Source organism: Aythya ferina (assembly GCF_964211825.1).
Source record: "Aythya ferina genome assembly, chromosome: 3".
NCBI classification, from domain to species: Eukaryota; Metazoa; Chordata; class Aves; order Anseriformes; family Anatidae; genus Aythya; species Aythya ferina.
In genome coordinates this window covers 34,641,845-34,662,978 of record NC_140298.1, presented here as the reverse complement: position 1 = coordinate 34,662,978, position 21,134 = coordinate 34,641,845, and the positions used below count along the sequence as shown (strand labels likewise).

Sequence of the window (21,134 nt, the reverse complement as noted above, 5' to 3'; positions counted from 1 at the left end):
TCAGGGTTACAACTACAGAAAAAATATTGACAAGAATGGTCTTTAACTCTCTTTTGATAGGTATACACACTAAATCACCCAACAGGATAATGAAAAGGGCCTGAACCCCACGTGGGAGGTTATAGGACTATCATGGGCCACAGAACCAGACGACACTGCCAGTGTCTCCCGACAACCTGCCATGAGACACTTTGGTAGATGCAGAATCACTTGACCAGCAGGGTTGTCAGCAAATCTTGTGTGCCCTAGATTGTTTACTCTGAATCACATAAACGCTCAGGTTGGAAAAGATCTCTGGAAGCCCCTAGTCCAGTTCTAGTTCACAGCAGGTTACTCAAGGCTGTGTCCAGCCAAGCTTTCTTGCTAAATTCTCTCTGCTTTATTAGCAGATTCTTGAACATGTAGTATGAATAACAGAATTAACATGCACCTCTAAGAAATGGTTCAAGTGTATCAAACCTACGTGCTGCTTACAGAAGTCCTGAGGGCAAGGGCAAGATAATTTTACAGTCAGACTTTTAAATGGCCCCATGCCAACGGAACTGCTTCTGCCCGCCACACACACTCTACCCTGCAAATTTTACTCTGTCAAATGAAAGTCATATATATTCAACATGAACAAAAGCAAACCACGCAGCACATTAGAAGGAGTACTTTTCTCTGCTTTTAGCTCCAAACACACAAAAGGATTTCCAAAATTTCACATGAGGTAATAAAGGCAGGTAACATACAAGTCAACTCTACAGTCAGATGAGAAGACACAAAAATACATGGTGTGTCTAGCTTAGCAGGCTGTAATGTAGAAATATCCAACTTCAAGCCAGCAAAATCAGCTAACTCTAGTAGAACTGTAGTAGAACAGCTACCACAGTTTGTCGCTCCACATTCGTTAATTCACCCTGCTGCAGACTTGTTCTTTCTACTGTATTTTTCAGACTGCAATACAGAAATATTCTCCAAGATGTAGACATGAAGGATGTGACTAAGAATCTTATCAAGATAATAAAATAACAGGAGTAACACAGACACAGACAGGGCAAAGCCTGCAAAATAAGAAGTGAATGCTTCAGTGATAACTTTTGACATCTTGAAACATCTCTCTTGAAACATCATATACATTCTTAGTAAATCCAAGATCAAAAGTTTGTCCTAGTAACAACTGGCAAGGAGAATAAGGAGCAGTACTCAAAATGACCCACACCTTGATATTCATTGAAGTTAAAGGTTTTATTTTTTCTCTCATATATTTTTTTTTCAAATTATGTAAGTACCTGCATATGCTTAAAGTATTTAGAAAATATCTACTTACTTAATATTCTTCCAGTTTAATGTCATGAGCAAAGAGATCAAGCCTTCTGTTTCTCTATAATCACAGAATCACAGAATTTCTAGGTTGGAAGAGACCTCAAGATCATCGAGTCCAACCTCTGACCTAACACTAACAGTCCTCCACTAAACCATATCCCTAAGCTCTACATCTAAACATCTTTTAAAGACCTCCAGGGATGGTGACTCCACCACTTCCCTGGGCAGCCTGTTCCAATGTCTAACAACCCTTTCGCTAAAGAAGTTCTTCCTAACATCCAACCTAAAACTCCCCTGGCACAACTTGAGCCCATTCCCCCTCATCCTGTCACCAGGCATGTGGGAGAACAGACCAACCCCCCACCTCTCTACAGCCTCCTTTAAGGTACCTGTAGAGAGCGATAAGGTCACCCCTGAGCCTCCTTTTCTCCAGGCTGAACAAGCCCAGCTCCCTCAGCTGCTCCTCGTAGGACTTGTTCTCCAGACCCCTCACCAGCTTCATCACCCTTCTCTGGACTCTTGAGCACCTCGATGTCCTTCTTGTAGCGAGGGGCCCAAAACTGAACACAGTACTCAAGGTGCAGCCTCACCAGAGCCGAGTACAGGGGGACGATCACTACCCTAGCCCTGCTGGCCACACTGCTTCTTATACAAGCCAGGATGCTGAAAATGAGAATGAAGGTACAACACCTGCGCTGGCTTCACCAGGAGGCTTCTCTGGAGACTGACTGTCCAAGAGTCATACCAATGTACACCATAATCTATGCCCAGGGTCTGTGATCTTTAACTGCTACTGTCAGTCTACTCCTTTTCATATACCTCTTTGTCTACTTCCATTTTGAGAGGTAAAAAAAGCGTCAGACCAACAAATGACATACCTGCATTTTATGTCAGTTTTGCACATCAAATTAGCCTGTAGTTTGGAGATGATGATGCATATAACTCTGATAAAGATCAGGAAATTTACCTGGAGAGATGAAAGAAGGATTTATGTCATCATCAAAAAATACATATGCATAAGTATTCAAAAAGTTGGTTTGTGTATACATTTGTAGATCCCTGTGCATCCTGCTATTCTGCAGCTGCAGCATTTGCCAATGATTTCAGTTCTTTGCTAAGCTATCATGCTTTAAAATATACCTCAGTGAATGCACAAGTCACCTTTGAAAATGCAGGAAGTTCACTAAACAAAGTAGAGGAGCATACCTACATCTCCTGGGAATGAGGCACAGTCAAGGTGTGGGGGCTGACCCGTCTGCCTTAGCTGGAGGTCTGACATCACCACAGTATTGCAGCTGCAGAACACAGCATTTCTCCGCAATGCCACAAAATTTACTTCTTTTCTGGAGACCAGTATTTGGAATATTACCAGCTGGCTCTCTGTGCTACCTGCTGCAGGTTTTCCCATGCAGCACCTAACCGGATTACTGTGGCATGCTGTTTTGTTATCATGCACTGCCACTACAACATGACAGCATGGCCAAAACAAGCATTATGCCAGTCAGGAATTCCAGTGACAGAAAACAATTCAGTTTCATAAAATTTCATTTCTGAATCAAAATTTCAGTACCCCCAAATGTTATTAGCCCTTGGACATGCACAATAGCCATGTGCACTTCCGCTCTTTCTAGTACATCATGCAGTACTGCATGTACTCTATACTCACCCCAATGGCGATTAGAATGGGCAGTCTGATGATCAACCAGTAATTCATGTTATAGTTTCTGCTCCAGCAGCTAGGCAGATGGCAAAAAGAGGAAGACAAGAAAAAAAGTTTCAGTACATTACTAAATTCTCCCATTTCTCATTCTGTCACAGCAATGCAGATGGAAAACAATACTGATGACTAGATACCAGGAAAGCACATCATGCTGACATAGAAACAGATGCAGTGGCTTGATTCTTAGAAATGCTGAATGCTTTGTGCAATTGCAGCTATCATAATACAACTGGATACTACTTGTCTGCCTTTCTTGCCCACTAATGGCTAGCTCTCCTCCACAGTTTGCTATGAATTATCATTGGTTAATTGTAAAGACTTACTCCATTAAAACCAAGGTCCAAATATGTCACTTTGCTGGAGGGTTAGGATGAATCTATTCGAGTTGGATCTTTCCTGAGTAGTTCCTATCTTACTCTTTTTGTACTATTTTTTATTACTCTGCAGTCTCCAGTGTTAGGTCATATTACTTAGCTGCTCATTAGTTCTTTTTCACATTACCTACCATCACTTTTTTCCTATCAATATTTAGATCAATCATCTATTTTATTTGCTATTATTTTCAAAAATGACCTACTAATTTCAACCAGGAGAAAGCAATTAAGGCAATTAAGCAATTAAGGTTCCACCACTGTATACGTACAGGTTTCAGGCTCAAAGGAAGTGTTAAGTTGTAAGAAAGCAAAATCATAGACTGGAGCAATAGTTCCTAACTTTTGTTGGCCAACTGAGCCCTCTGCCAAGAAGGTAACATGCTGCAGGCAATATAATACTTTATTCTCCCCATAAGCCTCATTTTAGCTTTTTAAATTCTTGTGTCCTTGAGCTATACTGGAGAGCAATCACAAGGAATGTGATGTTTGAAAGCCACAGATTGAGATCACTGGTTTGAAGTGAACTTCACAAATACATCTAGTTCTTTTGGGTCCCCCAACACAATAGCTGTGTACACAACAACTCCATTGTTTGGGCAGTCTTCACATACCACTTCACTTGCTGCCAAAACATATGTATACTCAATTTTCCTTAAGTTTTCTTAATAGGCCTGTGAAACTTCAGCACGGGTGATGTTGGTGGAGAGTAAACCCACCCAACCTTGTTGTGGAATAGTCAACTTGAGAGAAACTAGCAAACTGTAGAAAACATATTGGGGGTCCATGCTACAATAACACTTACACACACTCTATGAATACTACAGAGGAGAGTGAAGCAGCTTAGCTGCAGCAATTCCATATTCCCTTGGTTGTACTGGAAGCCCAAGAAGGGCTAGGGATTTCCATTTTGTTTTCAATTTCATTTTGATGCATACAACCAGCTCCAATCCCTGACTACATTCAACTGTATTTTAGGTACTGCAGAAAAAAGGTGTATGTACTGTGTGCAGACAGTGTACCTGAGCTGGAATCTGAATAACAGAAGAACTTCTTAATTGCTATGTGTGACTAGAAACTGGCTTCGTGTTGCCTTTAAAAATAATTTTACTTGAACCCCTCAAAACAGGCTGGGTAATAGACATGGCTGGGAGTGGAGTTCTAATTTTCTGACTAGCTGCTGTGAAAGCAGAGGCAATTTTAAAACTTCCTGATAATGACAGAGGTTGAGAAATGGTTCTTTACATTAACCCTGCTGCATTTCTGTGTGTATTAATTTGCTTCCTGTGGCACAGAGGAGATTTAGTTACTTTTAAATTTATACAAATATGTGCAATAAAAAGACCACTAGAGTCCAATTAAAGTGTCACAGCTATTAAAGAGTACAGAAAATGAAACTGATAGATATGTACATGATTTCTTGTAAATCTGTGCTTTCTGGGATTGTCACAGTGGTAAGTACACCAACAGCTGTTGTGTTTGGAATCTATCCTTGCAGTTTGTTAGAAGGTGCTCGACAACTAAATAGCATCAGAACCGTGAATGGGGAATTGGTCCAGTGAAACAGATGCTACTGGGAAGTTTCTGCCTTTATTTACCAACCTGGTAGTCTTTTTCTAAAAATGAAAACACTGATTTTTTTCCTTAAAGAAGCGTAGCTGAATAGCTCCATTAAAATACATAAATAAATAAATAAATCTGTAGGCTGGCTGTCTTCCTCCCATAATTAATTGCAGGCAGAAATAAAGATGTGTAAGTATCAGGTCTTTAGGCACAGTCTAATGATTAAGCAAGCACAGCTTGCTTTTAATTTGATTTGTAATCTAGACAAAGTGTTTTTCAATAGCACACTTTTTATAACAGCAACTGATTTATAAAGGAGTTCACACAAGCACATTTAAAGAAAGAAGGAGCCAGTCTGCAAATAGGTCTTGATATTTGATATATCTTTGATATATCTTGATATTTGATATATCTTTGATATTGAGCAATAGCTCAATAGGTCTCTTCAGCCCTTCATCGAAACGGCTACATCTGTAGGACTGCCTCAAACTCCCAGCCCTGACCACATCTACTTCCAGTTATTCCTCATAACCAGGGAAGTAGTTGAGTCACAAATGAAATTTACAGCCTGCTGCACATCCGTGGTGACAGTGCTGTGGCAAACAGCATGAAAGATATCCCTAGCTGCTCCAACAAATGTCTGCCCAAGGCGCAGAAATCTTGCCTTTCAGAGAGGCTACTGCATGTGTTTATTTATTGTCGTATTTTACAAATATTTATACAAGATTTAGAAAATTCAATAAGGTGCGAAATTGTCCCTTTTAAGGTCCGCTAAAGGCAGTGAATGACAGTTTTCCATAATAGAAAACATAAATCAGGTTTGAGCATCGCATAACGTAGGAGGCTCAGCATGAGTACTTTGAATACATTTTCTACATCAATGGCAAGATATGTCCATGGACTACTGCCTGTTCAGATGCTATATGCTCTCTACACCTATTTTGATAATTTCAACAAAACTAGCAATACATCACTGTGACCACGATCTTCTTACAGAATAATACCAAGTCAACCTTGAAAAGGAAAGTCAGAAAATCCCAGCATTACTTCAGCCAGAAGAGGCAACTTGACTGAATTATTTCAGTATTACAAAAGACACTGAAAAAAAGACGGTTCTTAATACTCATGAGCACCAGAAAACCCTCTGAGGATGACTGACTATGCTGAATTTTCACACTGCAGCATCTCTCCAGCAAGGATTGTGTTTGAAGAAAAAACCCACAATCTCTACAAAAACGCTGGCTGGGCTGTTTGGAAATTAAGTAAGATACCTGATAAATAGTTCATTTAGAATAAAAAGAAAACGGCATAAAGTTTAAAAAGGAAGTCATTTTCCTCACTCTAGTTTTTATTTTTTATTTTTTTAAAGAAAAACAAATACTAAACTACAATGCTATTTGGTACATAAAGTGTATCAAAGGCAATTTTTTTTTTTTTTTTTTTTTTCAGAACAGCCACAATAGTAAAAGTGGACAAAATGTATTTTGTGTTTTGCAGCAGTTTTGTTTGTGCTATACTTGACTTCAGAAAGACTGTGTTTTTATTTTATGAAGACCTAAATAATGGAAGCTTAAACAAGAACAGGCAATCACATCTCTGCTGCAAGGCATAAGCTAACCGCTACGAATCACAGGCAGAATCCTGTGGGAAGTTTTTGCCTTCCTCTGAAGCATAACTGTAAAGGCTACTGCCAAAGGCACAATGTCAGGCGAGGTCTTGGTTGGGTATGATGACTTCTACTGCTGATACTGTAACTACAGAAAAACAAAATGTACCTTTCCTTGACCTGCAAAAGAATAGATTCATTCAGACATGCAGAAAATTTTTATCAGAAAGAAACATAAGCTCTTTCTTCAAATGTCATGCAAGACCTTCAGACAAAACAGAAGCAATTTTTTGAGGTTTCAGCACATTGCCAAAGCAAACCACACTGAACAGAAAGCAAACAATGACCTGCCAGTGCACACACGCAGCACAAATGAGAGAGCTAGAAAATCAGAACTAAACCAACCCCTCATCTTCATAAAGGTACTTGACAGTTCCCCAGAGGATAACAAACAGCATTGGCACACCTGGGAAGAGAGGAGACAAGGTTGGCACTGAAATTAGTGGACAGGGGAAATAGAAAAGGACAAAAACCCCCACATAATGATGAGCAACATAATTCTCCGGTAGCAAGGTTGCAGCTTCTGTCCAGTGTAGGTGGCTTTGAATGGTGGGAGGAGGAATCTAACCTGCAAGTAATTAATACACGTAGTGTGTTTTGCCTGGGCCTCCACTTAGTGAGCACAAGCAATAAACAACAGACCGTTGGCCTTATACTTGGAATATAACAGCTTTTCTGTAGAGATTTTCATGGAGGAACCAAAAGAACTAAATTTATGGAGTCTCCATCAGCCTCTGTATTCAAGCTAGAGAGGAGGAATGCAGAGTTCTCAGAACCAAACCTTTTGCATCCATATTTCTCTTTGCAGGTCTGCTATATGTTGCAATAAGGTAGCACCAAGCACAGGCTGTCTGTTGGGATCAGGGTTTGAGTACACTCAATTCCACATACCCTAATAATAAATGAAAGAATGGGCATACCACACATAGCAAGTGTGCTCAGGCCTCCCTCAGAGAGAAGTCCAGAGTTTAGGCTTGTAGTGCTGGCAAGGACTTGAGGGGTTGCCACAAAGCAAATACATCTGGTCTTGAGAAGGGGCTTGATCCTATGCTTACCTGACAGAGTATGTGTTACAGATGCTCATGGTTTATCTGGGGTGTAAGGGGAAGAGAGAAAAGCCAAATAAGCTGGCAGTGATTATTTGCTTTATGTCAAAGACTCTCAAATTTATTCCACGTATTAAATTCCTAGGTCCTGAAAAGTAATTTTAAGGTGCATCTACCAACCAATATTCAGTACAGGGAAAGCCAAAAAAATAATGCAAGGAATGAGAGCAGGTTGAGACTCATGAAGAAGGATGAAGACTTTCTGCCTAAGGACGGGTTGACATGGTCTACAATTCCTCTGTGTACCTCATTGGACTGTATCAGATGCTGTACATATATTATATGGGAAGAGCAATATTTAATATACTTATTACATTCTTTAGAGCCAATTGGTAACAGATCATAAGAATATCAGTGTGCAAAACTGAGCATTGCACAGAGTAGATACACAGTTCCTGACAAAAGTAGTTACAGGGAAATCAGTGATCTCTTGCAAACTGAAAATCTTCAAGCAGTATCTGTAGTGGGCATACATTATCAGTAAAAACCTACTCTTTTGTTGTACTGTATTACTTCTCTACTATTAGAACAGCTAAATACTATAGCTGTAAAAGACCTGTTATTCTGCTCAATCCATTAAAAAAAAAAAAAAAAAAAGGAAAAAAAAGAATAAAGAGCAGCAATATAAAATCACAGAACAATACCAAAAATTAGAATAGCAAAGATAATAAATTGAGTAGAGATTATTGGGCAGGCAGTTGAATCACATTCCACAGACATACCTGATACTGAGCACGCACAATATTTTGGGAGCAAAATTACTGAGAACTCAGTGTTGCTTTGATACTGGTATAAGAGATTAAGAACAGACTCATTGCAAATCATTTCCAAACACAAATGAGCCTTTGATTCATAGAAACTAATTATAGTTTGAATTATTCCTTTCTTGACTTTGCTGAGAATTAAGACACTTTAATATGAAATTTGCAGGACAACGCACAAACACCAAGAGCACAAAGGCTGCGTGTCAGTGAAGGGAACAGATATTTTGAGTGATAATGACAAGTATTTGTGGATATCTCCATCTTCTTGATAAATCAGAAATCTTTCCAGATTTAATTGCATTACTTGACATTTGCATTAAGTGAGAATCTGTTATTATTATGTTTTAAAAGGGTCTACCTCAAGGCTGGTGTTAGTGAACCACATCAGCATTCTACCATACAAATATACAAACTAATAGATAGTATGGTGACATGTACAACATCGTCTGCCCCTCCCACCTGTGACACAGACCTGTGGTGCCTTTCTGTTGCAACACTGTCAGTCACATTATAGACATTAGATTCCAGCAACATACTTTTCACATGAGACACCAAGATGTAACAGTGCAATGCATAGTTGTGAGCTTTGAACATCAGTGCAAATACTACATGGATAACACCATCTGACATCTACCAAATTCATAAAGTCCTATCCTAAGAAAATGGTGGCTCTGAAAAATATCTGGGGGACAATCTCAGCAGATGGGATTGCATCCAGTTTTCCAAAGCCCTAATCAAGATCTAAACAGGAGAATGCCACAACAGCCTTCCCTAATCCACCTCGAATCTATAGATATTTAAACAGCAAAAGAGCAAGTTTGCAGCATCTCTGCAGTAATTATGGCTTGCAAGGATCACTGAGGTTCTCCATAGATTGCTTTATAATCTTGACACCTAATTAACCCCAGTTAACAGGCACAAATGTAAATGTCATTACAGTTACTTTACTCAGGGGAAATTTGGCTAGCTTGAGAAGGCAGAAGAAGCAAATTCTATACAGCTCCTTGAATAAAATATACAGACGAATTATTTATTAACAGAATCAACACTGTATTCCAGTCCTAGACTCCCAACATGCAGCTCTTTTGGCACATCTGAATTTCAGTCTTATAACTCTTTCTCCTGCAGCTATTCAAAGAAGATCAGGTATCTGACAAGAAAGTGCACTCACTTATAGGGTATGCTTATTTAAGACACAAGCTGAACTCTTTCTGACTTTGCTCGTCCTCATACAAAAAATCTTTTTTTCCAGATTAACTGGCTACAAAAAGGTTTCTGAATTCTGGAAATGTTAATGTCTACTTCTGTCTGTACTGAAGCAGTGCTGAAGATGCCAGAGACTGCAAAAATCTGCTCAAAATAAATTCTGCCATATTATTGTTTACAGCATAACTGACCAAAAGTCTTTGAACACCACATTGTGATTATGAAACCTATCAAGTGTATCATGAAATACGCATGCTGACAGTTCAGCTAATAAAGTTCAACTTCAAATGACAGGGATGGGGCTTCTAAATAATAGGCTGCAATAATTATATATATTATAGATGATGAGAAAGTAATGGATCTGCCAAGTCAACATCTTAACACCCTACTGCATAATTAAGCAGCAGGATCTATTTTCACCCTAGCTTACAACATTCTGCACCTGCCCAGGTGTCTGTACAACTGTAATTAAAAAAAAAAAAAAAAAAAAAAAAGGAAAGGAAAAATGAAAAATAGACATTATCCAACCCAAAAAATCTCAGCAGTTTTATACAGAACAATATCAGGATGGGTTAGGTAAGAGAAGAAAGCTGTGAGAAATTCTGCTCAGGAATCCACCATTTGGTTCACATTTTCACAGTGTTCACTGTCCCTAATAAGCAGAGAGAAGAATCACTAGTGGGGCTGCAAATGGAAGCTACCATGTCCTGGTAACAACAGTCTCTTCTTTAGTGGGTCGGAGATATTTTGGTAATAGAACAGAAAAACTCAGGCAGTCATGAAGTCCATGAAGTAGCAGTTACTATGAAAGGTGACACCAGGTATGTTCCATGCCATCTTTCCTTCTTCCCCCACCTCGATATGCAAGCAAGTTTTCATTCTTGCAGACACATGCTATAGCTAGCTTTGCGTTGTATAACATTTTATGCAAAAACAATTTCAAGGGAGAGAAAAGTGTGAGGAGCAAGAGAGGCTTCCTTCATCTTCACTCGCTGATTAGAGATTCTTCTTGATGGAAATTTGTCTCTGTAGGACCAGAGCACTGCCCTCCTGCTGAGACCATTAAATAAGGACATATTCTGCACAGAGCATTTTATGACTGATGAATTTGTTTATAAGCTCAAATTTCAGATGTTTCATATTTCTTCTCCCAAGCAACAAGTGATAGGACAAGAGGAAATGGACCCAAGTTGCACCAGGGCAGATTTAGGTTGGATATTAGGAAAAATTTCTTCATTGAAAAGGTTGTGATGCGTTGGAATAGGCTGCCCAGATAAGAGGTTGAATCACCATCCCCAGAGGCATTCAGAAGATATGTAGATGTGGTGCTTAGGGACATGGTTTCGTGGTAGACTTGGCAGGGCTAGGTCAACAGTTGGACATGATGATCTTGGAGTTCTTTTCCATCCTAAGTGATTCTATGTTTCTGTTCTATGTAACCTGGTATCACTGGCTTCCACTTGGTGAGAAGTTCAGCTTCTGAGACAACCAGGCACACAAACCAGAAGGGCACTACTGCTGTCAGAACTCCAGACCCCTTTCTTTCTCTCAGAACCCATCCAGGACAGTCTGACTTTACCAGCTGGTTAATGTGTGAATGCAAGAAATACGAGATCAGTGAAGTGAAATTAGGGATAAATAAACATGACCAGATGTACAAAGAGTCTCAATATGGAAGATGTGAGAAGAAACAATGAAATATTTTTCTTCCTAAAAAAAGAAAAGTCATGAAAGAGTTTAATGCAGAAGACCAAGTGCAAAGAGAATTAAGAGAAACTCCTGACTGATTAATTTCCTACCAATCTCAGTCTGGACACAAAGCCCATTTTCACATCCTTGTCTGAAACATTTTTCACTCAAAATTGGTAAGAGAAGGCTAGTATAATGCATGCATCCTGTCTTCCTTGCAATCAGAATATAGATTGTGACACCCTAGCCAGGCTACCTGCTTTTAATAGCTTCATTCCTTCAGCATATTCTTCCTCAGAGCAAGTCTAGATTACCAAGAGTTGGAAGGAGGGGAGTTATTTATTTTTTATGGCAGTTTCCCTGCTGCAAGTGCAGCTGGGTGTAAAATTACCATAGAAGTTTGGAGGATGTTTAGCTTTTTATTAACGTTTTCTTCTTAGTCTTTAGTGCTGAAAATTGTCTCCTCCTGTCATTCTTCCAGCCTGGAAGTCGTGCATAGTCACTATGGGAGGTTGACATTGTTTTCCTATTCTTCCCTCCTCCCTGGCTCTAAGTGTAAAGAGCTCCTGTCTTCAGTAGCTGCTGAAAGATGCATACAGTGGCATTATGGCATTGCTGCTTTTTTCCAGAGACCACACAGCACTGACACAACTGCTTGAAGTCAATGTCTAGCTCAGTGACTCTTCGCTTGGGCTCAGACAAGAAGAACAATGAGTTGGTGTTCTGGACATCCTGATTAAGAGCAGTCTGAACATCCCAAGAAACAAACAAAACAGAAAAGAGTAATCATCTTGACCTCCTTAGTTTTGTTTTCTTTCCGCCTTTCTTCTACAATTTTGTTCTCTCTAGAAGGGGAGATCCATGGGTTTCTCTTATGCTAGAGGAAGGAAGCACTGGGTACCAGCACTGCATAGCAACAGATTATTTTTCCCTGCAAGTGATAATGACTATCTGAATCAACATCCTGCTTAGCTACCATTGTGCTGACCTCCAGACCGAAGGAAACAACTCATCTACCTGCTCTGCCATTAGCTTATTAAGACACTTTACAGAATTCTGTTTGTTAATGCTGTTACTGTTTCTGTTTTCTTCCCCCTTCCCTCAGCTGTGAAAATGCCATAAGCCATTGTTTTTGCAGTAAGATGTGTGGGACTCGGGGTCAAAACAAATGTATGAAAGTCTTTTTTACAAAGGATAAGAAGTCAAGCAAGTCATTTTCCACATTAAATGAATTAGGAAAAACATAACATGGCTACCTTAAAGCCAACTATTGCATGAAATCTTGACAAGGAAGTGGCCATTACAGGAATACAGTTACCTCACAAGCAATCAGGAATGTTTAAAGAATCTTACCAGTATATATGATATCAAAATAAATGACTCGCAATTTATAAAACATTATAGTTTGCTTTGGTCTATCAAGATTGTATAACTTCCCTAGCTTTTGCAAAGTACAGTCACATGAGGTAAACAGATATATTTTCCCCTCATAAAAAACTTCTAATAGCAAAGACAATTACTCATTTGAACTGGTAATAAATGGAGTTCCATCTAATAACATTAAGAACTGACCTGAAATGTTAAAAACATTATCATATAGCAAAAATAGATTTGGGAAATATTTATTAATTTTTGTAACACCTTTCACTGTCTGTTAACATTTCCTAGGAAAACACAGAGTAAGTATGGTATCTTTTACTTACTTCTATTTGAAAAGCAGTTTTACCCTTCCTGTGTTTTGAATTGAAATTAAATGTTCATGTTAGACAGGAAATGGGAGAAGTACATTTTTTTTAGTTACACAGCTACGTGGACTTTGTTCCACTGTCAATGACAAACCATAACACTGTCTAACATGATAATTGAAAAGCTTGAAGAGAAATACGTATTGGGACATTTCTGCATGCTTGAAAGCTGGTCCACGTATTACAGTTTTGCTTGGGGTTACCCAGAGAATTAGTTCTAGCTTCTTGTTTGTTCTGAGATCTGCTGTTCCTCAAAAGTAGTACAACAGGGCTATTATCATGGCCAAGAGTATGCACAAACATTCAGACAGACAGAAACCTCAGAGAGAATACACAGTTTATTCATATGTACTTTTGAGAGAAGTACAAGTGCAACCATATTTTATCACACGGGGGATTACAGAAATTACTCAGACAGCAGAACACCATATTGTCTGTGAGTGCTCATGTCAGTAAGTTCAATTAGAAGAAATAACATGATATGAGTAACACCCACTACGTTTGTGAACAATACAGATATGAAATCTTAACACATAAATATTCATCAAAAGATGAGTAATGAACAATTTAAAAAAAAAAAATCATCCTGAAGACACTTCATTAACAGGTCGGGGTATCAAATCAGCTCTGACACAATCAAATAGATATTTTTACAGTTGATGAACTACAAAGAGCAGGACGCTCTCAACTCAAACAGGAATCTACTGTCTCTTTGAAGCAAATCATTATGCTGAGGCTGTCATACTGCTCAAAAAATACCTAAGAATTCACAGCAGAAAGGGACCTGGTGAAGGACCTGGGCACCCAAAAACTGGAAACACCAGTGAAGAAGCAAGAAAACAGAAAAAACATCTTCATCTGTTCCCAGAAGTTGTTAAAGACTGAACTGTTACCTGTTATAACTGATCTGGGAGCACTGAGAGCTTCACAGGACTGCAATAGCAGATATTTCTGCATTTGAAGACAGAGAATTAGTGGCAAGGTTTGCACATACAGCCATGGCTGGAGTAGCAAGAAACTACTCAGAAGAGGATTGAATGGCACTGGCAAAGCTATTCTAGGAAGTCTGGATGAAGACCATATAACCAGTGTCAATTTCTGACACTGCCACTTATTTCCACAAATTCATACAGAAATTCTGCTTACAGTAGCAAAACTTCCACTCTAAAGGAAGAACAAAACCAAAATGGTGTCTTCTGTTTTTTCCCTCTGCTTTTGAAAGAGACAAACTGTAATTAGAAATGATTCAGATCAAAACCATCCTATCCTTTGCTTATAAAACAACACAGTACCCTCAGGATTTGGCTGGATAAAATTTTGCACTGATTTTTTTTTTCCCATTTCTTTTTTTCTATCTACTCTCATGACTTCAAAGTTTCAGGATACTCCCCCTTCTTTAAAAATAATAAGAAGAAAAAAATATCAAGGGTAGAGTGATTAAAACATACCTAGTTCAATAAAGTGAGCCAATAAGAAAGCTGGAGAGGGACTCTTTATCAGGAAGTGTAGTGATAAGACAAGGGGGAATGGTTTTAAACTGAAAAAGGATACATTTAGATTAGATATAAAGAATAAATTCTTAACTATGAGGGTGGTGAGGCACTGGCACAGGTTGCCCAGAGAAGCTGTGGATGCCCCAACCCTGGAACTGTTCAAGGCCAGGCTGGATGGGGCTTTGGGCAACCTGGTCTGGTGGGAGGTGTCCCTGCCCATGACAGGGGATGTGAAATTAGACAGTCTTTAAGGTCCCTTCCAACCCAAACCATTCTATGATTCTTTGGTTATATAAAATGCTTTTGCTGTATGCCCTATATTAAACAACAATGGAAGAAAAGGAATTTTTTTAACTAATACTCTCCAGCAGGAACTTGCTATTACTTGCAATTAGTTATTCCCATCAGTATGTCAGAAAGCCCTTACTCTTCATATATCTCTGTTCAGTATAATTGGTCGAACAATTCACAGTAAGCCATTTATATGTATTTTACCAGTGGATTACTTCACTAATAAATATTCACAGTTAGCAAACCCATATAAACAGGACAGTCAAAACAATTTAGATGCTTAAACTAGTATCTATGAAAGCACTTGCAGTATTTACCTGAATTTACTTTAAGCCAGAGTGAGGGGAGGCAGGAAAAGGGGAATAAAGTGAAAGCAATAAAAACTTTTGGAGATAATTTCAAAAATAAGATCAGTCTTGAACACTAATACAATTACATATAACCAGAGAGTGGAAGAACCAGAACTTTAGAATTTCTACAGAAGGCAGCTCTGGCTTAAGGAACGGACTTCACACTATCACAGTCCTTAATCTCAGACACACATGTCGCACGGTATATGCACCCTGACAACTCTTTCACTTCACATTTGTTATTTGCCCTGCTCTTCCCACAAAAGCAACCTGAATACACCCTGCTAGCAGCCTCTTGTTTGTCAACCCTATTGCATCCCTCTGCTCATGCTGCCAGCACATCTCTACCTTTGTTCCTGACAAGATATACAATATCACCGCAATTTTGCACCACAAGTAGCTAACATGTCATTGAATGTAATGAGAAACTGCCAGGAGCTGAAGCAGGGCAGTTCAGAACAGCCTTTGCTCACCTGAAATCACCCACACACCTCATGTATTGGGAAGCTGATGTATTGCTGGAAAAGTATCATGAGCCTGTCACTGGCTTGGGCTGTTTCTGTGGTACAGCACAGCCCCAGCATTATGAACCTACAGACTCTACACTGCAAGCATCCAGGAGCTGTGCTGGCCCAGCCTAAGCAAGATCAAGGATCCAGAATAAAAAGGGAATGGAGTGTGGGACTTGAACTGGGCACTGCTACAATAGACACACAGTATTTTTTCCTGTCATACAATCTGCTGGTACACACAGCCAGTGGTGGACATACGGAAAGATCAACTTACCCCAGCCAATGCAGAGATAAAGACGAAAAATTCTTTGCTCAGAAAACACTGAAAGTACCAGCAGCGTGTACAGGTACATGCCTTCCACCAGCAACCAGTAGTAGTTTGCAGCCACACAATACTGCATCATCACAAAGACCAAGCGGCAGATGAGGGATTCCTGTGATGGAAGAAAGCACAGCCCAAATGAATGCAACAGGGGCTACAAGAAAAAACAGACTAACCCAAAAGTTGTTTTTGGTCTCCTACTCTTACTTCCCCCTCAAAACAACACTTGCTAAATTCATCACATTTGAGTACTGAAAGGACAGAGGCCAGCACTGTGTGCTATACAGAGCAGATAGACAGCATTGCTCCTTAAAAAAAATAAAAAATCCGTATTTTCCTTCAATATGCATTGGATTATAATTTGAAAAGCAGCACAGAAAGATGAAAAGAATCACAAATGAAAGGTAGTGTCCATATCAACTGCAATCAGTGAACCTTTTCACTTCCCCAAATATTCTTTTCTGCAGCTGAGAATTTCTCTATTTAAGAGCAAATAGTGCATTTCATAATGTTAACTATCTTCCAAAGCAAAAAAAAAAAAAAAAAAAAAAGTAAAATTCATAGAAGCACAATACTGTCCAGCGCATCACATTTAAGTGCAAAATCTCTCTTGGCTGGTAAATTACAGAGAAGTGGGCAGCCAGGCTTTAGATAAGGATGAAACTTGATTACCTAATTAATATATCCATCAGATCTGATGAAACCACTATTGGATGAACCATGTGTGAAAGTACATAGGTTTTTTATTTTTTATTTTATTGAAAGGAGGAAATGACTGACAATTTATTGTGAACATTTCCAAACCCTGCATTTAGTTATTATTAGCATTACAGTGTTATTTTCTGCCAGCCAATACGTTGCAGATGCAAAGAAATCAACCGTCATTAGAGATTCACTCGTTGTATTGGCACTTAAGCCTTAGGTCAGAAAAGGATGGGTGGATGGGCACTAAGTATGTATTAGAATACATACATTTTATGACCTCAATCCTGTATTCCAGCAGCAACCACTGCACCCATGTTCTAGAATCACAAGAGTTATACATGTAATGGAAATCCCTTTCTTTAAAGATTCAATTACATTTTGTATTCCAGATCTGAAGAGGGAAAGGCATGCTTTCATCATATTCACAAAAGAGTTGCATATCCTCTCCATTTGATTAGAAGTATTTAATTAGTTTGTTGCTCCAAAGCTTTTCTAAAATTAAATTTGCATTTAAATGAGATGCATCCCTTTTTTCATCATTAAAAGATTATAAAGATCTCCAAGAATGACCAACTAATTTGGTCATTATACCAGAGGGACAGTCTTATCACAAAAGGTGTTGGTTTAGGAAAATGACTACCTTCTTGTCACTATTGAAGAACAGAACCTGCAGCTTGGGAAGAAGAAATGGTCATTTGTATATATGCCAAAAATCCACCTCTTTGTGTTTGTTCCATCTAGAAGGGGAAAACCTATCACAGGCAAACATGTCATGGCACCAACTACTCTCTAACTAGCCCCAGCTTGCACAGCCACATACATTATGATACAAGATTCAGAGAAACTCTATGGACTGAAGAAAACAGCATTTTGGACAAGCCTCAGTGTACAAATTGAAATTACCTGCTGTGATGCAGACACACCACCGTGATGACTCCAATATCCTCAGAACCACCACAGTGTCTGCCCCTACCTGGAAGGAGATAAGTCCTTCCCACTGGTGTTCTTGTGTGGCTGTGCTGTACATCCACTTCACCACTGAGTCTTTAATGAAGACGGATATAGCACGGAGGATAAAAGAGGTGAAGAGGTTCAGGTGAATGTAATTCCTTGTGCAATGCAGATGTCTGTAAAAAAAAGGAAGAATCAGTCATGATCCACAAGTGGTGTAAAAACTGCAATATCACGGGTAGGAGTGAGGAAGGGAACAATGGACCCTGTTGAAAATCATGAGGTACCTGAGGAAATCCCGTAACTTAAGAATGGCTGAGGGTATTTCAAACTGTCTTTGGGAAGAAATCACTATAAAGGAAAAGATATTCAAAACTTTAAGCCCTAAGGGTGAGTGAGGGAAGGGAAAAGATCACCACATTAGGAAAAACTATTTAAAAGGTTTCAAAAGTGTAAAATTAAAGTAATTTTCAGAAGAAATATCTGAAAGGACTAAAAAAAAAATAATAATATCAAACTTCACATAATGCTGTATCTAACCTCTTTGAATTGACCCTGATGTCACTGCACAGGTTTACCTTGGCAAAGCTCAGGAAATGTGCAGCAGAGCTTCTGGCTGTGTTCAAGCATCCCTTCCCACAATGAAAAAAATAATGAATTAATTAATTAATCAAAAATCCACCTGTAAATTACCAATGTGACAAGAGAAAAACCTGTATTCAAATTGCCTCCCAGGGGAATTGGAAGTATCTTCTGTGGAACTAAAAGGAACACAATTTTCACCTCTGCATTCAGAATTGAAAACAAAACAGAAAAAAAAAATCCTCTTGAATTTCATCAGCTAGCTGCAAAGACAACAAAATTGCTACTTGTTGAGAAGAGCACATCAAGGGATAGCAAAGGAAACTGCAGTCATGTAAATGGCACCCAGCTGCAGAGTGCTGTCAGTGTTTTACCAGCTTCACCCACAAACGTTTTTCTTCCAGCATTGTAAGGATACACACTTTGCTTCAAAGGAAGCTACACTGGATATAATTCTTTTTTTGATGCTAAAAAATTCAGATAGCAAATAAACCAACCAAAACAAAAAACAAAACAAAAAAACAAACAAAAAAAAAAAAACAAACAACAAACAAAACAACAACAAGAAAAAACAAGAAAAATTGTTCTAGAAGAAGTTTAAGAAGTTTCAGTGAACTTCTGCTTTAGATGTTTGATTTTATTGCTCTATAAATTTGGGTAAGACAGTCCACGTCTATTTACTTGGTCTCAAAGCTATCAGTTTTAAACTAAGACAAAGGAGAACATATATATATATGTGTGTGTGTGTGTATAGTTTAAATATAATTTTTTGCATCACTTTAAGGTCACAGCCTATTTCAAAACTTACCTATGATAAATGTTTATTTTCCTTTAATTTAAAACTTATTTGCTGCTGCCCTTCAGAATTGCCATGCATTTAAATCCAATTGACAAATTTATGTAAATTAGCCAATTGAAGAAAATAGTTTGCAAGTAGTTACAGACTATTTCTGCTGCAGGCAATGCAAGTTATTCAAATTGTTTCAGTCATTAAGTTATGGGGCTAATTCAGCTTCACTGAAATTACAGATTTTTCTTTCATTTCTTTCAGAAGATACAAAATTGGACACTAGAGATATATTGCTTCCTCTCTTGAATCATTATTAAAAGCAAATATAAAGGTTATTTTGTAGTCTAAGAACTCATTAACTCCTTCTATTGCAGAAGTGGATAACATCAGTCTTTTGGTGCCACCGAATTAAATTTCTATCCTTATTTGGTGAGGTTGCACAACTACTGGGGCCACAAGCATTTACCGAAACAGGGGTAAATTCTTAAGTATTTTATGGGATCCAGGAAGAAGTTGTTTCCAGATTGATGACAGGAAAACACAAAATGGTTTGATGGCATAGTTGTAATAAGACTCTGAGCCCCATTAACATCTCTGAAAACTCATTTTCAAAATCAGAAATGCACACTTGTGCACATTTCTTCCAGTCCTCACTTCACAGTTAAAGGAAAAAATGCTAATGGATCTCTCCACAAACAGTCAGAGCATCTAAATTTCTCTCTTTTACCAGTCATCTGCAACAGAGTTGCTCTTTGTTTCCTGCCAAAAACATGCACAAACCTTCCTTCAGTATGTATATGGTTGTGCTCTGTGACCTTTACATTTTGGCTGCTAAGATTATTCAAAAAGTGTCATTGATGGGTGAAACAAGGAGAAAGCTCTTATCCTGGGAGACATTTGGAGAATTCAAGACCATATGCTGTTCAGTCGGATGAGTCCCAAAGTTGCACAGCTACTACATGAACAAATCATAATTATCATCACACAGCACTCAGAGGGTGAGCATGTCTCTACATTCCTGCAGTCATTTTAAATCTTTGAGATAGCCTTACAATTCTCCACTGGAAGGAGGGATAATACAATGCTAAAAGGTGTTGTGCAGTAGTATAAAACTTGGGTTATTTTAGTTTTGGAAATTAGAAGCTGAAGGTACAACTGATCTTTTCAAATACATGAGGGGTACATACACTTCGGAGGGAGGAAAGGAGAGGGACTGCCTTGCTAACAGAGTGCTGCCTCCAGGGCAAATGATCATTAACTGGCAATGAGAAATATTTAGTCAGGGAAAAAAGTTTCTTAAGGACCAGGACACATAAGTTCCAGACCTGATTTCAAGAAAGAGTAACCAAAAGATGGGGAAATATACTTCTTCAGAGGCAGCCTCATCCAGCCTGTAAGAGGGATGATGGGACCTGGATGCACACAGCAGCAAGGAGCAGGACTGCATGACAAATAGTTTTTCCTTCCACACCAGATTAGTTTCACGTCTTTGTGTTTTCTAAATATCAGTCTCCTGTGCTCAGCATCCCCACACCATAGGAATTTTGGGCTGAAATAAATGAGATATCTATTGCATTTAGAGAAGGAAAAAGAGAGATTGTTCTGTTGGAGCCCAAAGGGTTTTTTGTTTGTTTGTTTTTTAACCAAACCTACACAATGTAGCATCAGTACGTATCCAACTTGGGAAGGCTGTGCAACCAGCAACCTCTTAATTTTGAGGTACCTCGTGCAATTCATTGGTGCATACCAGGACGAATCCAGCATGCCAAACTGACCAGGTGACAGCAACGTATTTCATAGAAAATTTTCAAATTTCGTAATTAGTTTCCCTTCCATACTGCAAAAGAAATAATTTCTGAAAGTTCTCCAAAAAGAGAAATTGTGTAAAAAATCCATTTCTGTACTGAAATACACCATACACATGGTTGTTGAGAAATGACTGAGACTGAGATTTATGTTCTGGGTAATTCCACATAAAGCAAGATGTTAACCTCTGTCCCAAA

At 38.7% G+C, this 21,134-nt stretch overlaps 1 protein-coding gene across 2 annotated transcripts in view; it reads right to left on the bottom strand.

Annotated features, from left to right (window-relative positions):
• GLP1R (glucagon like peptide 1 receptor) overlaps window positions 1–21,134 on the bottom strand; it is a 90,758-nt gene that overhangs the window by 10,271 nt on the left and 59,353 nt on the right. For both annotated transcript variants that reach the window (XR_014690820.1, XM_084512797.1), the window contains exons 6-10: window positions 17,782–17,935; window positions 16,056–16,215; window positions 6,971–7,031; window positions 2,972–3,041; window positions 2,184–2,272 (exon numbers count right to left, since the gene is read on the bottom strand). Coding sequence is in view for 1 of the 2 variants with exons in the window: in XM_084512797.1 (XP_084368923.1) it covers window positions 2,184–2,272; window positions 2,972–3,041; window positions 6,971–7,031; window positions 16,056–16,215; window positions 17,782–17,935 (534 nt within the window). In the remaining variant the exon portion in view is untranslated. The remainder of the gene's footprint in view (window positions 1–2,183; window positions 2,273–2,971; window positions 3,042–6,970; window positions 7,032–16,055; window positions 16,216–17,781; window positions 17,936–21,134) is intronic.